Source organism: Ambystoma mexicanum, chromosome 2p, assembly GCF_040938575.1.
Source record: "Ambystoma mexicanum isolate Mex_15411 chromosome 2p, UKY_AmexF1_1, whole genome shotgun sequence".
Taxonomy (NCBI): domain Eukaryota; kingdom Metazoa; phylum Chordata; class Amphibia; order Caudata; family Ambystomatidae; genus Ambystoma; species Ambystoma mexicanum.
The window spans coordinates 180,205,039-180,224,996 of record NC_090923.1 but is presented as its reverse complement, the minus strand read 5'-3'; the positions used below and the strand labels follow the sequence as shown (position 1 = coordinate 180,224,996).

Below are 19,958 nucleotides of genomic sequence, written 5' to 3'. Positions count from 1 at the left end.
AATGGGCCTTTGAAAACAGGCTGGCTCCACACCTCCCGGTCCCCCCAATCGGAAGTTGTAGAAGGGGTGAGCCAATCAGCAAGGCTCAGGTCAGCCAGCAAAGAGATCAGTGACAAATCAAGCAGCCATTTTGGAGTGGGCGCCAGGTGCAGCAAAATGGAAGTCAGGGCACTCAGTAAAGTAGGTTAGGGGCACACAACACCGAAAAACACTTGCATCTGAATGTGCTTCTCTAGCAAACAAGGGGCTGCAGGGACACGTGTGCAACTACAAAAAATGCAACTTTCCAAGTTATTAAAATGTCATTTCCATTTTAAAATCCGGATCTTCTTTTTGGCAGCCAGTACTTTCATTTTCACTGGAAATCTCTATACATAGGGGGGGGCGTGGCAAAGCATGGGGGCCAGAGGGCTTACCTCTGCAAGGTGAGGAGCTGCTGCTGGGCGCATGATCAGCGCTGTCTCAAGACATCAGGATTCACGAGGGAGAAGGTGCGCGCAGTGAGCGCGAGATCCAATGGATCAAAAACAGCTAATCTGAATTTGCAGGAATGCGTCCGATGGCACGAGGATCACTGAAGATGAGGAACTGCTGAATACCGCTTCCGGATATGCACGCGAGGATCGTGAGTAGCTGGAGCATGGTAGAACTGCTGATCAGCTGGGACGGTACGCGCCCGAGCGCGAGGACAAGGGGGAAAGAGCAGCCCCATGTAAGAGAGTTTGCACGAGGGGTGCAGGGACAGCTGTTTGGGGCTGGTTTATTCCACAATGCAGAAACCAGAAAGTGACTAGATTTCATCGATGCATTTCAATGGGAGTTTTTTTCTGATATCCTACGATCGTGTGTTTGGGATCTTTAAATGTTTATTTGGGGTTCTTATAAGACTCCGTATAGGGTTCCTATACAATCTGAAGATCTGTTCCGAGAGGAGGCAAACAATTAAGGAGGCAAGGGGACTTTAAACGGCCTGAGGGAATAAAGGTTTTGAGGGATCGCCGGAAGTTAATGTAGTTGTCTTCATGACGAAGATTGGAGGCTAGTGAGTTTCAGAGGGTGGGTGCAAGGATGGCAAAGTGGCGGCCACCTAGTCATTGTTTAGAATCCTGACAAATGTATGAATTCAGAATGTGAAGATGTGAGGTGTCTTGGCTGTTATCACTTGAACTTATTGAGGTCATTTGAGCAGCCTGATCTTGAGCCAGGGTAGCGGACATGTGGTCATGGTCATAGGGCTTGATGATGATCAACCAAAAGACTTTTTTCTGGATCCGTTGACATTTTAAGGGAGAGGTTTGTGAAAAACAGAGTGGAGACAATTGGCATAGTACATTCTAGAAAGAATTGGTCCTCTGGTCAGAGGCATTGTAGAAGGGTTGATGTAGGGGATGTTACATGGTAGCTTAATTTGAGTTGATATTTAATTAGGTGGTTGATCTGGAAGCACATCGGAATTTTGTAATCTAAGTGGTATAGTCCATTCCAGACTGTCCTGAAGGGGAGCATGCCCAGTTGGGGGCGCCAGGTGAGTGAGAGAGAGCAGAGTGGTGGAGTGAACCGAGAACTACATTCTCAGATTTGTGACCACGAGTTTGCTGAACCACATGAATCAGAGAATGGCTTGCATACTGCTCCATAGGGATTTTGAATGGTTAGCCTGGAAGGAGTTAGTCTATTTCCTGAGCGCATTTCACTTTCACTCTAAGGTGGGTGTCATCTGCGTACAATTTTCATTCAGTGGCCTTGTGTAGGCATTGTAGAGGAGGGAGGAGATTGCTGAGGCTTGGGAACATCATAGGCAAGGTATGTGTGCTGAAATGGATAGTATCTAAGTTGGGGTTGTCTGGATCTACCTGAGAGGAAGACATTTTTGCCAGACAAGTGCATTGGCTGTGATCTTGGTGGCATTCCTGTGATTTTCTACCAGTACCCGTGGCATCAGCAGGATGGACCGACCAACTCCAAAAGTGATACATGGGCATAGCAGCACAATTTCATCATCGGTTTTGTCAGTTTGTTGTTTAAAAGTAGAGCTTCAGGTTTCCATAGACCAACTCAGGGACAGTAATTGCTTAAAATCCTGATTCATGCTGCAACTTGGGCACCCCCATTAAATGTATGCAGCCTGGAGACAAGTCACATTATGGGAGATTCTACATCAAGAAATGACCTAAACTCATCCAGTATAAGATGTTATGACATGGTTCAGTTTCATGATTTTGTGATACAATGATATATACTCAGTGGGCTAGAGTTGATTGAATTGATATGCATGATAATACACACACATGCGCTTCACGTACACTATTAACTGGTCTGGAAATCACGACTCCATGTGCTATCTAAGGTGGTCCTGATTGATGCTGTCTATTTTAGGTGCTAGCAGAGTTGCTGACTGACAGAAAGGCAATGGAGGAAGGAAAAAGAACAGTGTATCTGGTAAGAGACAAACACATGTAGCAAGTGCTTATGTTATGTTATGTTACTTTGCATTTATATAGCGCCTTATGTACCATTGGTATGGTCTCAAGGTGCTGGTAGGTTGAACGCCCTCGGGAACCGAAGTTCAAGTCAGTAGAGAGATTAGAGCGAGTCAAAGGTGCGTGTGCGCACCGGATATGTGTGCAGCTGGTGTGGCATTCGTGTGATAGCCGCTTCTTAGCAGTAGGTGTGGTGGTTGGGAGATCAGGAGTATGTGTTCGTTCTGGCAGGTATTTATCTAGACCGATTCTGGCTGCGTTAGGCCTGATTAAAACGCCTAGGCTGGAGGGTGTGTAACCAGCAGTGTTTAGTTAGGGTGATGGGGAGTATGAGGCATATGATGGTATGAGAACAGCTATACCGAATGGTGTCATAGTATCGCTGTGTTCTAGTTGAGTGGTGGTGTAAAGAGGAGAGTAAGCATGTAGATGTGATATGGTGGTTTACCTCAGGTGTTTGAGATCGGGCTCACTCCAATAGTTCATGTACTCCATCCGTTCCATGTACTCCGACTTTTCCATGCATTACGACCGTTTCAAGCACTCAAAATCGTTCTTTTCCATGCGCTTTCAAACCCACATTCCATGCACTCCAAACCATTGCATGCAAGTCACGCCTTTCTATGTACTACAATCCGTTCCATGCACTCCAGTCTATTCCATGCACTCCAGTCTGTTCCATGCACTCCAGTCTGTTCCATGCACTCCAGTCTGTTCCATGCACTCCAGTCTGTTCCATGCACTCCAGTCCGTACCATGCACTCCAGTCCGGTCCATGCACTCCTAGCCATTTTATGCACTCCAACCATTTTATGCATTCAACCATTTTATGCAATGCTCCATTCATTCGTTCTACCCACGTTATCCTTTCTCCATGCATCAACTATCCGCATACTTCACCTTCACACGTTCCATCCACTTCACTGGTTTCACCCATTTTACAGGTTCTATCCACTTCACCTGTTCCACCCACTTCACCGGTTCCACCCACTTCACTGGTTGCAAACACATCACCTGTTCATCCACCTACTTCATCTGTTCTACCATTTCACCCGTTCCACCCACTTCACCTATCTTACACCAGTTCATCCGTTCCATCGACATCGACATATTTCACCCGTTCGATCCACGTACTTCACCCGTTCGATCCACGTACTTCACCCGTTCGATCCACGTACTTCACCCGTTTGATCCATGTACTTCACTCGTTTCATCCACATACTTCACGCGAACCATCCACGTAGTTCACTTTTTCCATCTCCATACTTCACCCTTTCCCTCCATATATTTCACCCGTTCCACTCTGTCCACCCATTCTACCCTGTTAATCCTTTCTGCTTTGTTCATCCTTTCATACCCGCTGTGCATTCTACACCCGCTCCGCACTCTAGACCTGCTCTGCACACAGCACCCGCTCTGCACTCTACATCCAATCCACGCTCTACACCCGCTCAGCACCCGCACCATGTCTGTATCATGTCATGTCATGTCCGTGTCTGTATAACCCTCTATACTTTTGTTTTGGTCACTCTTTTTCCCTGTCTATCCAATATTTGAGACTTGCTTACTTCCCCTTTGATATAAGTGATTTATAACGGACTTGTACACAAGTGTTTCTAGGCGTGACTTTCCACTTCAGTGCTATCAATACAGAGATTGATCTGCATTAAAGTGTCAAGCCCAACCATACTGTTTTCCCAGAACTTTCTTTGAGTGTCAGTGTTCTGGATGCATGGATCAGCAGGAGTAGACTGACCATGAGTGGCCCTAAAACCGATGGCATCTCGAACAACCACAAACACCCTGAATCTGAAATAACTTACTGATCTTTTCTGAGAACAGGCAACCTCCTACAATTTAGGAAGGAGTTAAAAGATCTTCTTTCCAAGGCGCAACATGCTGAGCACTGACCACCCTCCGGCTCCTCCAGCTTCAAATCACTATGTCCCTTTTGTAGAGGCTCTGTCGCTTTACAGCTGTGTTTGCACTGTATTGTGATGAATCCAATGGTGTCATCGCCCCTTTCCTTGCAGTGACCTCTCCCAATGTGGCCAGGGGATGGCTGCCGCTACCTGGCCCTGAAGGCCGCTATATGAGGGAAGATCACATGGGGGAGACAACCTCTGGGCGAGTATCAGGGCACCATTGGACAAGGCATGGTATTCCCCTTCTTCTCTTGAGGATACCTCATCCATATTGTGAGAAACCGGAAGTTGTCTCACTGGCTAGTCCCCGGGGGATCTATCTCTCAGGTGGCCAGGGCACGGCCACCGTCTTTGTATCCAGACCCTCTGGGTGGACCAGTGCAAGAGGATCACCTGGTGAGGGGTCTTCAGGGAGTGGGGGTGAGGTAGCCGATGGTGAGATACAGTATTCCCCCCTTTTTTGTTCATCTAACGCATCCTATTTTTTAGGATTCTCCGAGGTCCCAACCCCCGATCCCCCTTTTTACATAAACACTGAAGAGGGTGACTGAGAGTAACAAGACTAACTCTCATACATCGTACAGTACCTGTTCTGTTAATCAGGTCAAGCAAAGTCAGGCACTTGACTTTAAGTGCGTACACCTGATACCAATTAGCTCTCTTTACACGGATAAAAGGCAGAACCTAGAGACACAAGGCGGAACACCAGTATGAGCAGCACTACTGGGGCAAAGGCAAACCTACTGGAGCAGAGCAACGGACCAACGGACGAGAGCAGCGGGTCAAAAACCCCAAGAGTTTCCTACTGGATGTCGTTGCCTCCGACAGGCTGTGAAAGAGACGTGGTGAAGGCCAGATCCCACATTAGAAGGCTGCATTGTGTTTCAAGGACGCCAGCGACTCTCCCGGGGGAACAGCAGAGTTGGGGAGGTGAAGCCAAACGTGTGGTACTAACTTTGACTCGTGAATTGGAAATCGAAAAAAACAAGAAAGAAACGCACTCAGCCGGTGAGTTGGCAAGCAACCTGAGAGACCAGTGTGTGTTAAAGAAAGTTGGAAGTGGGAACACTAAATCGCAAGTGAAGGCTGCATGTGTGTGGATGAGACGCAATGAAAGGCAGACCTGTGAATGACCTTTGAAGTAAGAACAGCAGTGAAATCAGTGATTGAACACTGATTTTTCCTTTACATACATTTCTCCTTCATACACTTTTATACAAGCGATGGGGCAGGCATTAGGTTTTGTTAGCGTAGTCCATTTTGATTTGAGAGACTTCACTAGGACTGTTTTGTTTATCGTTTGATTGTCGAGACTACTCTCATCTTAGTTATAGGGGAAAGTAGCAGTTTCTCCAACCCCAGAAACTTCAATAAAGGTTTTACAAATTGTACCTATTGTGTCAGTGTCATACTTGTGATACCATGCTTCCCCTACAATACCCAATGCCTTAATGGCATATTGTCACATCTCCCCTCATCCAACTAGGAAAGGTACTGAAGACTTTCTACCGAGATCTGTATGTAAGGCATTAACATCTGACTTACCCCCTAAGACTTATTTCCAACACCTTCTCAGACTCTACCTACAAGTCATCCAGAGCTGACTTGCGCTTAAACAACACTTACCAGGACTTTACATGTAAAACATTAAGAATGGACTTCCATTCCCATAACTCCAAGAATACCGGGACGAGGAAAATGAGTCGAGTGATGCAGAGCAAGGAAGACCTAGAACACAAGCTGTACCCTCGTTGTTGTGAGCACATACCTGTGACCGGGAAATTTAAACAGCAGTTGCAGCTGAGTGAGGTGTGCTGCTGGAGGGAGAGAACTGCTTCTCTCAGTACGGACCGAGAGACTGTGGAGCTGCAGAATGTGCTGTGGAGCAGGCCGGCTTGAGAAAGAGGAAGGGGCAAGCTGACTGCAGGAGGGAAGACGCTGCAAGAAAGCCAGAAGCCGACGCAGAGCTCCTGGGCATTTATAGGCGTTGAGAGGTAGTGGTTGCCTTTCCGAAGCCCGAAACAAAGCAGAAGAGCCCAGCAGGAACCGCAAGAGGCAGAGGAGCCAAAGAACAAATGTGGCGAGACTAAAGGGAATGCCAAACGATTGCCACTGGCTTGCCATGGGAGAAACTAAGTACGCCAGCAAGAACCAGTGAGTCCACAAGAGAGAAGCAGGGACACCGGGGCATATTGGCAGCCATGCCAAATGCGAATAACTGTTAAGGAAGCAAATGAAGTTCATGAAAGAGAAAGAGCCAGTGAGCATTTAGTTAAAAGGGAAAACAGAACAAAAGTAAGAGACTTTCAAGTTTGTGAGTGTATTAAATACATTTATAAGAAAAACTTGACAGGATAATATACCAGCCAGATACAGTAGCAGATAAAGCAAACCTAGAATATCATGCTTGGAAGTGTGCACAGAGTTCACATGAGAAAAGCCCTGGCAGGTGAGTATACCAGGCAGTTGCAAGTATGTGCATTTAAGAAAGCCCTGGCCGTAGAGTATATCGGGTGATTGCAAGTGTGTACATTTAAGAAAGCCCTGGTAGGAAGCACACCAGGCAAGGACAAACTGAATAGTGTATAAGAAATGCATCACCTAAAGGGATCCTGAGAAAGGTATATCAGCACTAGCAAAAAGGCTGTGTGAAACCAAAGAGAAGAGGAGTGAAAATCAGGCAGGAGAGTACACCAGGTATCCTAACAAGATAAAGTCAAAGAGCCAAGTTGTTTTGTGTACCAGTTATGTTATGGAGCAAGGGAAACTCAAGGAACCGATATCTTTGAATATACAACACAGGGAAGAGAACACCAGGAGAAGGGAGCCACCTTTAGGAATAAGGAACTCTATCCTTCTGGAACCTTTGTGTTTGAGTTACGCATTTTTCTTTATGAACATGTGTAAGTCACTCAACGCCAAATAGACATTGCCCTTTTAACCTTAGTTTATTTTGTTAGAATGTGAAGGCCAGAATAGTTCTTTGGGCACAAGCGGTTTTGCTTTGGACATTCTGACATTAACAGACCCTTAGTTTTGGTTTTAGGTAGGGAAACACCTCTTATTTCAATAAGTCTTTGACCAAAACCATGACTCACATCTGTCCGTGTCTCATTCCTAGCTCCTCACAGTCTACATTTCTATATATGCTTATCTACATACATGGCATACTCTGTGGGCCCCTGAAGCTTTGTGCTCTCTGCGAGAGGGGTTTGAGGCTTGTGGGATACACTGGTTAGATTTCTGGGAGAAATGACCAATGCATCTATCTCTTGCCCTGACCCCCTGGCAAACACCATCCAATGCCCTGATGGGGGAAATCCCCTGCTGGCCCCTGACCGCAGCACATGGGCAAGCACATGGGCAAGTTGGAATGGAATTTGTGACTACTCTCAGCCTGCCAACCTACTTACTAAGAAAGTTGAAAGGATAAGCCTGAGGTATTCCTGTCTGAAGCCTGTATTTCTCTGAACCAAAGGTTCTCTGAAAGATTTGTGCTTAATCAGGCTATCCAGCACATTAATCAATGTACCTGCACTAACGTTTTGGAACACCCATTACTGCAGGCCAAACAGCATTTAACAACCAAATCAATTTATTAGATGAGGCTATTGTTAGGGACCTGATACAGCACACATCCTGTGTTTATTCCCTATGTGAAGTCACACATTCGTAATACAAGAGACTGTCAAAAAATCTTTTTGATTCCTTGGAGCTATTTGTATTAAGGATGACAATGGCCCTCATTATAAGTTGACCGGTCCAGAAATAAGGTGCTGATAACAGTGTACCAGAACCTTTTTGGACTGGCCAACTCCAAGTCTGCCGGTAGGGGCAGTGATCTACCGGCAGGCCTGACCTGCTGGTAGATCAGGTCCCTACCGGCAGTAAAATGCAGACATTGCAGGCAACGGTACTGTTGTTGCGGCGATTCCTGCAGCCCATTCGCATGGAGTCCTATGGGACTACATGGGAATGGGTTGTAACTGACATCTCCACCGTTCTGAATATCCCGGTACCACCGGGATATCAGGCGACAGAGACGATACGGCAGTTTCCCTGTATCCAGTGGGATACCGGGAAGCTCTTAATGAGCTCCAATGTATTGCATGTCTGTTGTTCTATAATAGCCTTGAGAAAACCTAAGTAAAGGTGAAAGGTAAAGGTGAAGTACGGGCAAGTGCACAAGTGTAGGCACTAGTCAAGCACTAGTCATTTATAACAAATATATCTACAATTTTGCTCCAAAATAATTTTTCTTCATTTGTTGACATTTGTTAGTCTACATACTGTGGGAAACCTATAGGTGTCTCCCTAGCTAGTCCCCGGGGATTTGTCATCCAGGACATGGCCATCGCTATTGGATCCAGTTCCTGGGGGTGGACCAGTGAGGGAGGATCACCTGAAAGGGGGTCCTGTGGGAGTGTGATACTGACGGGTGAGATGCTTTATCCCCCTTCTTTCAACACATTTTCCCCATCCTACCACGTAGAATATTCCACAAAACACTGCCCCCCCCTTTTCCGACACGAACACTTTCGCACAACACGAAAGAAAACAGACTAACACCAGAGCTATTTACCTGACATGCCCCATTACAAGGGTCAGGAAAAGTCAGGCAATGACCAGAATCACACACACCTGATGGCCCTTTCCCTTCCCCACAGGGCTAAAAGGTGGAGCACAGGATGAGCAAAGCAGACCGCACAACATGAGATCTAACTCAGCATGGCAGTTCAAGAGGAGGAGAAAGACGGCGCATACCGAGAAGGTGACAAGGAGAGAAGCAAGCTTGCCCGACCAAGACCTGTGAAACCTCTGCAGAAGGAATCATAAGGCCGCGAACAATAGCCAGCGTGTGTTGCAGCAGATGTCAACGGTACACAAGACCATCCTCCGCTGATTACTAAGCCGGGGGATGCTTTTGTCTTTGTGGTACCAACCTTGACTCCAAAGAGAAAGAAAGCCAATCGGTTTTTAGTAATGAGTCTGGGTGCAGTGGAGGACATCATAGGTTCTATGTGTAGAATGTTAGTGTGCTCGAGTTGTGAATGTTACTGTTGGGGCAGATAATGTGAGTGTAGGTGCCAGGATGGGCGGGGGGGTCCAGTGGTCACCGTACTTATGTTCCTGTCTTGTGTTCGGACTTTCTCACCTGTGTACCTGCAAACCTGGAGTGTGTAGCAGACCGATGGACATTAAAGCATGACAATGCTTACCTTACAAGTAGTCATCCTTTATTTCAATGGCGACGAGGATTTGGAGGGAAGATCAGGAGCTGCTGAGGGGGGTGCAGCAAGATGCGAACACTGCCCCCAGCAAGATCTGACCCCTCACAGAGTCGGAGCAAACGTTTTGTTCCTGGTGCTGACATTCTCCCAGTGATCAGGGCTTTGGGATGGCCAGTGCAGCAATAAAGAAGAGCACCTGTGTTTCACGTGGAACAGCTGAGACAGACATAGCGCCCTCCTCTCCTTCCCCCATGGTATGTTCGCGCAGAGAGGGGAGGAGTTATGGGGGCCGGCCAGAGTCAACGACAAAGGTGGAGCTCATGCTCCATTGGGGTGACTCATTGCAGAAGGAGATTGGGCCAGCCCCGCGCACGTACAGCGTGTGACGTGCGCAGTTCGGAGCGGCTCAGTGGAGGAGAAATTGCTCGGGCCGGTACCTGAAGAGCAGCCAGATGTGGTTTCCATTGGCGGCATACAGGGCGTGATAGGGGATGCCTGGTCTCCTCTCCAAGAGCGCCATCCAAGAGGTAATGATGACATTGCGCAAACGAAGAACAATACACCCTGTGTACACAACAGGTCGTTGCTGTGCGTGCAGCCATTGCCCCGTGCACGTCATGGCGCCTGTAACAAGGGTTCTTTTCTCTGCCATGGAGAGAGAAGTTGCCAGTGAGTTTGTCCCTTAATTCGTAAGCAGGGAGTGCAGCGACAATCATGATTGTCGGTGTAGTATTGGACACAGTGCAGTGTCGCAGAGTGGAGGAGAGAGCAGCGGTGAAGGTCAGAGCATCAATAATCCTTTGATCTGGAAGCATATGAATTTTTGATTAGCCAGGAGATTTAATGGACCCGGTCACGTTGGCTGGGTTGGCTAATTATTAGTTAGCATGTTTTTAAATGGTGAGCATGTTTCTGTTTTGTGGCCCGGGTGTAGAAGGTTAGGCTGTTTCCCTGGGTGGTTAAGTGTCCAGAGGCCGTGGTCTGTGCTCCTGTTGGATGTGTCTTTTTGTGGTGCAGCGTTTTAGGAGGAAGCTATTTAGTTTTCTGGTGCCATGAAAACAAAGAACTGTTTGTTCATTTTCCAGGTACTAGCAAACAGATCATTTTGCATGTTGCAGTGCTTTTTGAGGAATATTGGGACAAATTCACGTTCCAGAGGTGCAAGCAAAAGTCTGTTTGCAGAAGTGCAATCTAAGTACTTGTTTGTGCTTAGTTGGGCATTTAGTTCTTTTTTCCAACAGGCCAACAGAGCATTTCTTTTTTTGTTTTTTAAAATTACAATGTGAGAAGTTCTGTTTGGAGTAGATTTTGCAGATGTGAGATTGTAAAAGATGCTTTCACATGAGCATTATGGACATGCGGGTGGATGTTGACATGTTCTGTGTGCGCAATTGATTGGTGCTCTACTTAATGGCTTGTATGTTGGTGTTGGAGTTGGTGTAAAGAGCACATTTGAGTTTTTACAACCCATGTACCTTGGTATGCAGGGTTAGAGGAGTTGAGTGGGTGAAATCATAGGCTCTATGTGTAGAATATTAGTGTGCTTGGGTTCTGAATGTTACCGTTGGGGCAGTTGATGTGAGTGTAGCTGCCTTTATGGGTGTAGGGGTCCAGTGTACACCCTTACTTATGTTCCTGTCCTGTGTGCCTACTTTCCCACCTGTGTACCTGAAAAACCAGAGTGTGTAGCAGACCAATGGATATTAAAGCATGACAGTGCTTACCTTACAAGTAGTCATTCTTTATTTTACGGTTCATCACGGCCAGTGAGTCGAGGGGAGAGTTGATAAGAAACCGAACTGTGTTGAACGAAAAGTAGCCAACTGCTCATTTGAACTTTGAAAGGTTTAAAGAGACTATTGATGAAAAAGAGGGAAAACCGGCTAGAGAGGAGTCCGGTACCACGTGGGTGCTGACGCTGAAAACTCTGGGCGATTGCCCAACCAGAAGGCCTTGGGAAGAGGCGAAAAGAGGTCAAAGTGGTCATACAGGGGGTCTTGTAAAATTCTCTCTATGGTCGAAAGTCTTTGACCGACAGATGACTGTGAAGCTAAAGGAAATTAATCCTGCTTGGTGAAATTTGGCGCATGAACAATGTGTTGCAAAGGTTGGCAAGAGTGAACCTGGCGCAGGGATGCTAACAAGAGGAGGCGAAGCCTGAAGTCCCATGAAAAGTGTGTTGAAAGGAGTGGACCTGACCGAGGGATGTCCACAGTGAATTGTTTGAAAAGACATTAAGATTCGTGAATGCAAGAAGTATTGTAAGACCAGGGGAAGTCAATTATCCCCCTTGTCGTTTGGGTCCGAGTCCGACTGGGGGAGATCCAGGAGTGAAAAGTCATCACCCAAAGTCCATTTGGAAAGGAACTCTTTGTTTGTTTGTTGTTGAATACATCAGGCCCTCGAAGGAAAAGAGACTTTTTATTGAAAAGAGACTTAACCATCGAAGAACCTGATAGCTGGTATGGAACTGTCGGCTCGTGCTGGGAAAGCTTGACCGTGTGCTGTGCTCAGGAGATCCACGTTGTCCTGTGCTCAAAACGTGGGGAAGGGAGAGCCCTGGCAATCACATCCTGACTTATTATTTATGAACACTTCTTTCTTTATTGAAAACCCTATCCCACACTCTTTCTGTAATTAGTTGTAAGGATTTGGCAATAGTTTTTTTTTTAGTATATGCATTTTACTTTGACAAGACGCCACAAGGACTGCATTATTTTTCATTTGTTGGTCAAAGCTTGCTCCCATCTTAGATTTAGGTTTATGTTTTAGGTTAGGCGTTTTTCCACCCTGCATTTACAGTTTAATAAACACCCTTGAACTGTGATCACTTGTGTCTGTCTTTACTGTTGCCGCCATGAGTTCCTTACAATACGCATAGCTTATCTAATAAGATTATTGTCTGCGCATAGATGCCATTGCAGTATTTCTTGGTATCCAAATGCACACCAGGCTAACCAGGCCCGTTTGACAGAAATGCCTCTGTGCTCTTGATACAGAACGCCTAGCCACTGTCCTTTTCGCAGAACTCTGGGTACTTCCGGCCTGAACGCATCAACACAACAGCAAAGCTATATTGCAATTTCTTCTCTCGTCCCCCCCAACCCCTCCAACTCTTTCAGATGTGTCAGAATGCCTGGGGAACATGCTAATGGTACCCAAGCACATTATACATTGTAATAATATAACATTACAAATGATTGTATCCGTAGTTTTCATCCAACACTTCAGTCAGGTTAACCAAGAATTGGAGTGTTGTCCTCTGTCACATTACTGAGGTAACACGTAACAACTGACACCAGTGCAAAGGGTTTTATTAAACAAAAGTGAAACATAAGAATGTTGCATGGAAATTGGTTCAGGGTGGCTATAACATAAAGGTTCTTGGTAAATGTAGACCTATAACTCAGGATTATAAACTAAGGACAGCAAACAAACAGGCCTTCAGAACATTTCAGACAGGAAAGTCTCCTGTTTAGATCGCTCTAGCATTCAGTCTTTATTACTTCTTCTTGGGACCACAATGCTTCTCTGCGTCTCAGAATTTAGGGCTTGCTTCCTTTGCCAAGTGTCCCAGAAGTCCTCCCCTTCACAGGGACTCGCCTCTCTTTTTTTCAACATAACTTTTTATTGAACTGTCGCAGCATTACAAGACAGACACAGGGCAATACCGTTTACATAATGGCCCCCTTGAAAGATCCAACATATAGTTGCTGACATTTAGCCCAAGGAACCCGACCTGCACCTGTATTGCCTCTTCAGCCCACAACTTCCATAATCAATGTCATCATAATAAGGAGTATCTTCTCATTGGGGGGGCTTCCCAGTAGCCCCTGGTCTTCCGAATAGTCAATGAAGGGCTGCTTGTGTTTCTATAACATTTGTATTTACCTTCGATTAATGCTGTGATCGGCTCTGCAATCAAGATGTCCTAGATTTAACCCACCGCAATCTGCAGGATTGGGCCCGCCGGGTCCTTCCAGCAGCGAGCAATGGTTGTTTTAGCTGCCAGTAAGAGATGTGAAATCAACGCAGCTTGGTTGCCTGATCATGGTAGGATCCATCCCATGTGTCCCCCAGTAGCACCAACCGCGGGAACATAGGCAGTTGGATTTCCGTGATCTCTTTTATTTGCGCCAATACTCCTTCCAGAAGTAATGCACCTTTCCACACATCCACAGCATGTGCAGTAGTGATCCCACCCCCTCTCCCACAGAAGATAGAATATGTCGCACTCACTTTAAGCCTCTGCAGGGTCAGGTGCCATCTGTAGCACAACTTAGCCGCGCATTCTTTGTCGGTCACACATCTGGATGCCCAATGTGTGCGAGCCCATATCCTAGTCCAGGCCTCTTCCTCTTATCGCTTCTCCCAAATCCTGTTCTCATTTGACCATGTAAGGCAACTTCTCCTGCGGGTCCCATCTGTAGTAATTTGTACAATGTAGATCCCTTAGTTCTCTTTATACCCTGTCTATAGGTGAGCTGAAACGCAGACATATCCTGTGTGCTGCTGATTTTAACCTGTGGTTGAGAGGCCCAGTGCCAAACCAGGAGATCTCTTCCCTGACCCTTCCCTGACCCATCCATCCAGATCTTAAAAGAACCATGTGAAATTGCTATGAAAAATTTGAGATGTAATGTTTGGGATCTGCACCCCCGGGTAATCTGTTTTGTTTTCTGAGCCCACCTGATTGGACGCAACACTGTGATTCTTTCCCTTATTTGGTTGGGTAGCGATATACCCAGCCTACTTGATTAAGGATAATTGACCATGAAACCTGAAACCCATTCAAAAATCCTTAGTTCTTCTAACATCGCTGGCAGAGATCTCAATTCCCCTAATCCTGCTATTGGCTCGTACCCTGCTCGCAAGCGTCTCCATTTATGAAGCGAATATCATGGGGGACAGGGGACATCCCTGCTAGCCCCTTTCGTGATCCGTATTTTGGGTGTGTGAAACCCATTTCTTTTTTTATTGACGTGTAGGGTTGTTGATAGTTGGCTAATATCAGCTTCATGATGTTTGGACCAAAGCCAGAGGCCTGAAGCACTGTCTGAATATATCCTCAATCTACCTATCAAACGTTTTGTGGGTGTCCAATGATACAATCACCATTTCTACTTCTTCCCCTATTACTGACTTGGATGATGTTAAGCACCCTTCGGATACGATCCTGGATGGTTCTATTGTTTCTTTTTCTTTATTGTGTATGGTTTTCAAAAAACCTTTAAAATACATTTAAACAAAGATTACAGAATAACATTGTGAATAAGCCAACATTAAAACTTAATTCTCCAGCATGGGCTCTGGCATGAATTCACATGCTCATGAATATTCCACGTCATCAGGCTGGGAATCCTCGGTAAAGGAAAAATCAGTTTCAGTTTAGTTTCTGAACTGTCTTTCTCCTAATAACCAATCACTGGTCTCTGGGTCATACTGCCCCTAGCCAATGACTGCCCTCTACCTAAGCCCCTCCTCTGGCAGCCATCTTCAGATTTTTACCGCACTTTCAAGTGTTGGGAGTCCTCGTGCTTAGCTCTCTAGCTTTTACTGCGTATTGCGTTTTTTCAAAGAGTTAACTCTTATTTTTTCGGGCAAATTGAGCCTCAGGCTCCACCGATTCTTCTTCCGATTAACGGAGACCCGTTTCGGAAATTTCTACGCCACTGAAGGGCGGAATTTCATTGAATTTCACTTATTGGAGGATTCCAGAAGATCTTTGAGGCCTACCCCGCGTGGACATGGCCCAAGACAAAGGAGATTTGACGCATGTTGGATCCATGCTGTTTAGGAACTGCCCAGGATGTGGCTGTAAAGACTGGTAGGGGGTGTCTGTACTTCTGCTCTCTATATGGTAGAGAAGAGGCACAGAAGACCCCAGCCAAGATTCTCTAATACGGTAGCAATGGACGAGCAATCAAGGCCTAGCTTTTCGGGAGGTGATGCGGGCTGGTTCTTAAGTACAGTGTAGTCCCCGAACCCCCACAAAGGAATGTCCACACACTGTATTACTGAAAACAGTCTTTATATAATTAATATTCAAAGGTATGTACACAATCACAATAATGCACTTTGTACTCGGAAGTCAACAATGATAAATATATACAATTCTAAAGTGGTATCACCAATGTTATCGAATCTCATTAAAGTGCATCAACTGTACGGTTAAAATGTCACATAGATCAATAACGAGGAAACCAGCAATAGAGAATGGCAGGAATGTAAGATGGTTGAAACGGTAGTCTTATTTCCTCCTATTAAGGTTTTACCCCCCCAATGTACCTGGTGGAGTAGCGTTCTCTGAAGATGCGTTGACCGATCCTTCTTGAGTGACTCCCTTTAAAGCAGGAGCCACGGATCGTCGAGAGGTGTCGAGGAACTCGGGGTTCGGTGGCAGGAGTCACGGGTCGTCGAACGTCCGACGGCGAACAGTTTGAACTACGGCCGTGAAGTGGCAGCTTCGTTCCTAGCGGTGCTCGTCGACGACAGAGCGTTGGCGTCCTGCAAGTAAGAGGCGTGCGGGGCACCTCGGTGACGATAGTTCTGGACCGTAAAGAGATGAAGAATAACTGTGGCCCAGCAAGAGCGTCGAGTCGTTGGCATCTCTGTGGTCCTTAGGTGGCGGGAAACCCACCGGCGGATGCTCCTCGGCGCGTCGACAGTCGGGCCTTCTCCAGCGGGATAAAGCGAGCGACGATGCAGACGAGAGCGTCCGATGATCAAATGAAGTTCTTAGGCAAACGGGAGCACGGCGGCTCCGATCAGTGACGGCGGTCGTCGACAGTGGCGGACAACAGTTCGGGTGCTTCTCTTTGAGATTCCGCGGCAGTCCCCGTCTCGGGTCGGCAGCATGTCGAAGGTCTGTCTACCAGGTAGCTTTGGTAAAGATCAGCTGTGCACGATGGTCCCTCGTAGCTCGGGAAGAGGGCGCCTTACCAGGTCCTCTCTGGGTCAGTCCTTGGAGGCACAGCAGCTTTCAGATTGTGAAGGAGAGCAACAACACTTCTTCTCGTCCAGCGGGGCTTCAAGGTCAAGCTTCAGTTACTCCAGTTACTCGTCGTAGTGGACTTCAGCTTCTGAACACGATTCCTAGCAGTGAGAGGTCCCCAGATATACTGTTGATCTCCCATTCATTCCGCTGGGTCACACTCAAGCATCCAAACACGACTAAGGGCATACATGCAGGCAGGCAGCCAATCAGGCACACGAGGTATTCAGGCCATTCACTTCTCTCCAGACACTCACAACAAGTTATGTGTATTTTGACAAGTACCGAGCCATTCAACACTCCCAACTGCATTCATACCGGTTTCGGGCAGGGCTGTCTCAGTCATTATGTCAACCACCAGATACTAGACATCCACAACACAGAATGCATATTCGTCACACACACTATTCACCCAGGTCCCACCCACAGGAGGTACCCACAACATACAGTCACTGGGAAGGCTCCAGCTAGTCTGGCCGGGCCTTCACAACAGCACCATATATGGCACTTCCACCCAACAGCCAGTCAGGGGGAAGGGACAGAGTCAGGGCTTCCCAAGACTTTGGGAAAACAAGGTAATAGCTAAATAGAAAGCAAGAGGCCGCAGGGGCCATTTTGTTTTCCATCCGGAATCAACTGATCCCAATGGCAGGGCCGTGATATCCCAAAATGGAGGTTATCCCGTGCACCTGTCAAATTCAGCATGGAGCTGCCACCAGCCCATACCCTGCTCTGCAGGCCACCCACAGGTGCCCAAAAACATACACTAGGGGCACACGGTTGTACCCCCCACCCATTAGTGCCATAAGGGTATCCCACGGGTCCGTTCACCAAACCAAAAGAGAGAGCTGCACCGCTAGGAGTCTCACATGGACAACTGCACGGAAAACACGACAGAACACACGATAAAAAGCAGTAAAGGACAAGGATACGGAGGCCCTGTCCCTCTGATGCATTTTCAGCATCACAGTGGCCTGCAGAACGTCTTCAAGGAGGATCAGCACTCCCGGTGCCTCTACTGCCTGCACTCTGACAAGTCGCACGTGGAGGTGGACTGCACGTTCTGCAAAAACATGTCCGCCCGGACCATGAAGGACCATCATACACGACTCGCTAACTGGCTGGAGGCGAAGAGCCCAGCAGCAGGTGAGAAGAAGTAGTCTGAGCGGTCTTCTAAGACCTTTGAGGATGCTCCAGCGACGGGGGCCCAGAAGAAGCACTGTGAGTCCGCGGGCACCGGGAGCGCCGTTGGTTCGGACGCCTCTGCTACCAGGCCGGGTGCAACGTCACTGACACCGTCAATCACGAGCCAACGCTCCGGCTCGATGAAAAGGAAGTCGGAGAACCCGGGAGAAGCCCCGGCCGATCCCGACGGAGAAAGCCAAGGGAGAGCGAGGCGATGACCCTCCCCCCACGGCGAACGCCTCAGACGCGCCTAAGGTCGTGAAGGTCCAGATTCACCCGGCTAAGGCCTCGATTGAGGGAATCGTGGTGTCCCTGGCTGTTAGGCAGAATCCTGTGCAGTGCCCTTAGGGACCACTACATACAATTAAGACTACAAGTGGTAATACAAGTTCACCTTTGGTACAAGCCTGTACTACACTGTTAAAGTGGTAGCAGTAGTGGAGCAGCCAGACTTATCTCAAGAGCAAATGAGCAGTAGTAGAGATTACACAAAGGACCACAATTACTGTGACTCAAGCAAACACTGACTCAAAGTTTTTGGTTGAAAAGTAAAAGTACATTTATTTCTAGACCATCTGTTCGTAAAACACTTCACTTCTATTAATGAAAAAGCACACATAAAATACCCTACACACAACCAATTGTCCTTGTGCAGAACAACTCAAGGTAAGTAGTACCTTAGGATCTGACAGACCGGTGTTATGAAACAAAAGCGTTACCGGGAATACATATGCGATCATTTTTTGACAGTAATGACAGTTCGGTCTTACTAAAGATAGCGTACCGGCGAGAAGAATTGTTACCGGAGTTAAAACCACTTAGCACCTGAGTTAACACAAGAGAGTTGGGGACAAAAATCATAGGCAATACTTTTGTCAAGGCAGGCAGAATTGGAGAACACTTTCGGACAAGAAGATAAAAGTCAATAGGCCTGCGCCAGTGTCAAGTGGAGCCGGGTTCCTGTTGTCGAGTGATCTGCACTACCCAGGGATGAGGCCAGCAGCAGAGACGGTGAATAAAAGGTGCGCTCCTCTAAAACAGGAGAGGCTCTACAGACGGCTATCCGGCCCGCTACAGCAGTGTGCAGCGATTTCGACCAAGAAGAGGATCCTCTGCCTGTGGAAGATGAGCTGGTATATCCCACCAAGCTCAAGGGAAGAAGACCCCGGACTGGATCTTCTCTTGTCGTCGAAGGGAAGATAGCTCAGGACTGCAGCAGGGCTCCACCAGGGCTCGGTAGTTGCAGCAGCCGTCTTCTTCTCCGCTTCTCTTCAGTTCCTTGCAGTTCCAGTGGCGGCTCTGAATTCCAGCCCAAGAGCCCTGCCTTTTATGCAAAAATCCCCCATTCACACAGCCTGGCTGTCAATCACCCAGCAGGTGGGTTGTCCGGCCCGGACAACCACCTTAGCCAATCATGCCAAAGTGCGACTTGGGTTTCCAAGGATACCCTGTGCAGGGGGTGACTACACCCCTCCCTCACATTCAGCCCACCTAGACACCCAGGCGCCAAAAGGGGGGCTTCTTGAGAGAAGCCCGCCAAAAGATGGTGAACAAAGAAGGCAGACCTGGTTTGCAGCGCAAAGGAAAACACAAGAAGGACTTTAACAAAAAGAAATGGCGATTAAACCCAACTGGGGGCTCAGTCCCGCTGTTGGACGACATCTGGGACAGGGGGCTGTCCCTTCTGAAGAACCCGTCCATGGCCCCTGTGAATAGAGACCGGTACGAGAAGTAGTACCGGGTCCCAGACTCCGCTCCTATGTGCCTAAGGCGCAGCCGTCCCCCGACTCAGTGGTCTCTGCGGCGGCCAAGAAGAAAGCGGCAGGGGCGACGGCATCATCTTCCACTTCCCCGCCGGATGACGAGGGGAAGAAGCTAGACGCCATGGGACGTGGGATCATCTCATCGGCAGCGACGACCATTAAGGTGGCCAATGCCCTCGCTATCGTGGCCCTCTATGATAGGGAGCTGTGGTTCAAAATCGCTCCTCTCCTGGACTTCCTCCCAGACGACAAGAGGGCGCAAGCCCTGGAAATCCTGCAAGAGGACGAGGTGGCTTCGGACCATGCCATCATGGTAGCCACGGACATCGCCGACACCGGATTTCGCCAGATGGGCAACAGCTTTTGGCTTCGCTGGCGCG

At 47.6% G+C, this 19,958-nt stretch overlaps 1 protein-coding gene across 1 annotated transcript in view; it reads left to right on the top strand.

The window, feature by feature from the left end:
• The window catches only part of IRAK2 (interleukin 1 receptor associated kinase 2), a 1,381,573-nt gene that overhangs the window by 1,139,770 nt on the left and 221,845 nt on the right, over nt 1-19,958 (top strand). Inside the window, exon 10 of the mRNA XM_069643462.1 lies at nt 2,377-2,439. Coding sequence (XP_069499563.1) covers nt 2,377-2,439 — 63 coding nt within the window. The remainder of the gene's footprint in view (nt 1-2,376; nt 2,440-19,958) is intronic.